The sequence below is a fragment of the Lissotriton vulgaris genome, chromosome 6 (assembly GCF_964263255.1).
Source record: "Lissotriton vulgaris chromosome 6, aLisVul1.2, whole genome shotgun sequence".
NCBI classification, from domain to species: domain Eukaryota; kingdom Metazoa; phylum Chordata; class Amphibia; order Caudata; family Salamandridae; genus Lissotriton; species Lissotriton vulgaris.
The window spans coordinates 1396928361-1396932248 of record NC_141694.1 but is presented as its reverse complement, the minus strand read 5'-3'; the positions used below and the strand labels follow the sequence as shown (position 1 = coordinate 1396932248).

At 47.5% G+C, this 3888-nt stretch overlaps 1 protein-coding gene across 1 annotated transcript; it reads left to right on the top strand.

The window, feature by feature from the left end:
- Positions 1 to 1185: 1185 nt before the first annotated feature.
- Positions 1186 to 3222, top strand: LOC147708914 (uncharacterized). Its single transcript, XM_086925406.1, has one exon. The coding sequence runs from the start codon at positions 1186 to 1188 to the stop codon at positions 3220 to 3222; it is 2037 nt and encodes a 678-aa protein (XP_086781532.1).
- The last annotated feature ends 666 nt before the right edge of the window (positions 3223 to 3888 follow it).

Sequence of the window (3888 nt, the reverse complement as noted above, 5' to 3'; positions counted from 1 at the left end):
CTAGGGGGATTTTGTCGGGGCCTGCCGCCTTACCATTGGAAAGTTCGGATAGAGCAATCTCTACCTCAGAATAGGTAATTTCTCTCTCGAGTATTATTTTAATCCTGTCATCTAACCTAGTGTTTATGTCTTGGTCTGGGAGCCAGTTGCTCAAAAATGACGTGATGTCCGAGTCCGAATTTGTCAGATCGCTATGATACAATTTCTTATAGTATTTTTGAAATATGTTTAGGATATCCTGCTTGGATGTATATTCCTTGGCTTCATATTCAATCATCTTTATATTGCCTTGTGACTGTTTTTGGCGTGTTCGTAATGCTAGGTATTTGCCTACATTCTCCCCTGATTCATATAGTTTATTTTTGTTAGCTTGATAGGTTTCGGCTGCTTTTTGAATCAAGATGTTATTAATTTCATTTTTTAATATCAGTATTTTTTTAGAGGTTTCAGATGTTGGGACCCCCTGGCCTATCTGAGTGGCATGGAGTGTCTCAAGATCGGAAAGTTCCTCCATGACCTGTATATTGATATTAACTTCCCGCTTCTTTTTATTGGCGACAAATGAGATAGTTTCTCCCCTTATTGCCGCTTTAAAACAGTCCCAGACCATTACTCGTGACGTGCTAAAGCGGTTACAATCGAAGAAGCCCTGTGCCCAATTTCTCATATGTGATATGAATTCCTGATTAATCAAGAGTCTTCTGTCAAAGGTCCAATTACACTTTGGTTTCACCAATTCGGGGAGATCAAAAACAAAGGTGAGCGCATTGTGGTCTGAAATTGTATTGCAAGATGGCGGCGGCTCCCTAGACCGCTGTGAGACACTCTCTGCCCAGTGCCTGGGAAAAACCGAAAGGGCGATCTCCTTTTTTATGAGAATGGCAAGAGAATGACCTATATCCTCGTTGCTGGCAGAAAAGATATGAATGATTGAACTTATATATCCGGGAGGGAAAAAAGTAAAGTAATATGCGAGGAGCTTACCTGGCATCTGATTCTCCTTCTATAGCAGACCGGCATCATCCATCTCTGCATCTGGTGGCCTCGGTGCTCGGTTACGCGCTGCTGAGGCTCCTCTCCTGGCATCGTCTCCCAAACGTTCCGAGCGCTCTGAGCGAAGGCAGTGAGGCACAGAGAGGTACAGAGAGTCCCTCCATCCGGACCGGCGACTCTATCCCTGCAAGGATGGCTCCAAAAAATCCTGCATCGGGTACTGCCGCCTCCAAAACCCGAGCGGCTAAACAGGCTACCCGGGAACAGAAGCTTGCGGCAAGGCGCGGCTGCGGCTCGGTATCGGAGGAAGGAGCCTGCCCTGAACAGCAACCACATAAGAGAGAGCGAGGTCAGCCCAAGATGGCAAAGACTCCTGTTACACCGGGGCCCGGGCCAGGGCCGTCCGTGGTGGACCTGTTGCGAAAATTACCCGCCGGAGCAGCTGTTTCTTCCTCCCCCGTTCACCACGCAAGGAGCGGGACGGTGATTGCTCCCGCAGTTCCCGCCGGCCCTGATTCGCTGCCCTCTCCCCAGGCAGTGTTTGCTCTGGAGCCCAGTATAGTGGTTCCCATTGAAGTCCCTGAGGCTTCACAGCGCTCAAAACCGACGGAGGTAACAGAGGCCAGAAAACCGGCAGAACCGGCAGATCCGACCCCTTCTGAGGCGACTGAGGCTGAAGAAGCAGAAGTGGCTGAAGAGGCAGCTGACATCACCGCACAGCCACATTCAGATACACAGGCCCAAACGGATGGGGGGCCACCTGGCACAGAGACAATGCCACCAACACTATTAGAATCCACAATGCAAAAAGCACCTACATCAGCGGGGGCTGTATCTTCTCAGCAAGGATTGGCATCGACTCATAAGGAGGTAAGACCTGCATCCTCACCAGTACTTCAACCAATACAGGCTACGCACACCCTTCACAGTGATGTTCCCTCTGTTTCTTCTGTTGAGCCTGTTGAGCCTAACTCTCTTGAAACAGTTCCAGCTCCAGCGCATCCCCAGGCATGCATAACCCCCCTCGAGACAGCTACGTCCAGCTTGGGTAACGAGACTACTATCGCTCGGCAGCATCTAAGTGATGGGCAGTGTGCAACTGACTTCAAATTGGGGTCAGGCTTAGCGTCAGATACAGACAAGGAACCATCAGAGTTTTTTACCATCTCTGAAGGTGCGGAGGAGTCTATACTGCTTCAAGACCAAGACATTGACTCAGACTCCTACTCTCTCTCTGATCCCCAATCTGACTCAGAAATCTGTTCAAACACGGATGCAAGCTCACAAGATAGTGATCCGGACGTAGTTATGGGCAGACATAGGCGGCACACAGTGCTAAAAAAGAAAAAAGCCCACCTTGGTACTAGTGGTCGCCCTAGGGCCCAATCTCCTCATACTAGCATGCAGGATCCTCCCTCCAAAACCCATAGCGATAGTTCCCCTTTTTTTGATCAGCAAAACGCCACCTTGACATCTGTCATGGACACAGTGCTACAGGCAATTGCCTCTCATAGGGAACAGACGTCAAAAGATGGGCGCAGGGCACAACAAGCACTCCATAAAGTCCAGGGAGTTGTGCGCAAACTTTCTAAATCAGTGGCTGCATCAAATGCAAGAATGACCGACATGGAGGACCGCATAGTGGTAAATGAGGCTGAAGCCACAGTTGTAAAGGAGCAAGTAGATGCTCACGATGCTGAATTAAAAGACGTCAGGTGGAAACTCGAGGAAATGGAAAATCGCATGCGACGCAACAACCTCCGAGTACTTGGTGTTCCGGAAAAAATTGAGGGTGAGAATATGCGTATGTTTGTAATCCAGCTCTTCAAGGATACGCTCCCTGAACTTTCCACCTGGAACTGGGAGCTAGAGGTGCAACGAGCCCACAGAACTCCATTTACTTTAAGGGCCGCAAAGGAACAGTCTAAATACCCAAGGGCTATCTTAGTGTACTTTGGAAATTTCCTCCTCCGCCAAGCTATTGCCGAGAAAGCAAGACCAGATGCTCATCGGACAAGAGGTGAAATTTCCTATTTTGTTAGACCCGACTTCTGTCACACCACGGTGGAGCGGAGGTGGCGGCTTCGTCAACTGATTAAGCCTTTTTTGGAGAAAAAGGCCCAGGTGTACCTGAATAACCCGGCAACTCTGAAAGTCGTCTATAAGGGCCACGCTAAGTTTTTCACTTCAGAAATCAAAGCAAAAGACTTTCTTGACAGCATGAACTAGAGATGTACTTTTTCACTATATCATTGGGCCTTACTGCCTTTCTGCCTTAAAAAGAGGGGGGACTAGAGGGAACTAGAGAGAACAAGGGGGAAACAGCATACCTAGTCAAGGTTATGAATTAGATAACGTTTTTGTGAGATAGCCACCAATTAGTCACTAAATATAAAAAAGGGAAAAAAAAAAAAAAAAAAAAAAGAAGAAAAAGGTGGGGGAAAAAAAAAAAAGGAAATCCCTAGGAAATCCCTAGGGTGCTAGCATGTGGACTATTTAAGTCCTATCTAATTCCTCTAACTAAACGATAACCAAAATATACATAGAACTGATGCTTATCACACTCTCCAGACAGGATTTTTTCTTTTTAGCTCTCTATATAAAAGTTCTATAATGGGCCTCACTGTTTGCTCTCTTAGTTTTCTGGCTTTATCTTATTCACTACTGCTTTTTTGTTTCTTTCGCTTCCTTTCTCATCATGTATTTTCTCCTATCTTACGCCCTGATAAAAGGACTGTATAAGATATGTCTATATGGGCGACACTGGGTAGCGATGTCTCTCCATCACAACAGACTCTAGCTAGAGTCTAAATGCCTCACTGGGGGAGAGGCGGGGGGGGTGTGGGTGGGCAGTCAAGGGGTGGGAGGGGGAAAGGGGGTGGGGGTGGGGGAAAA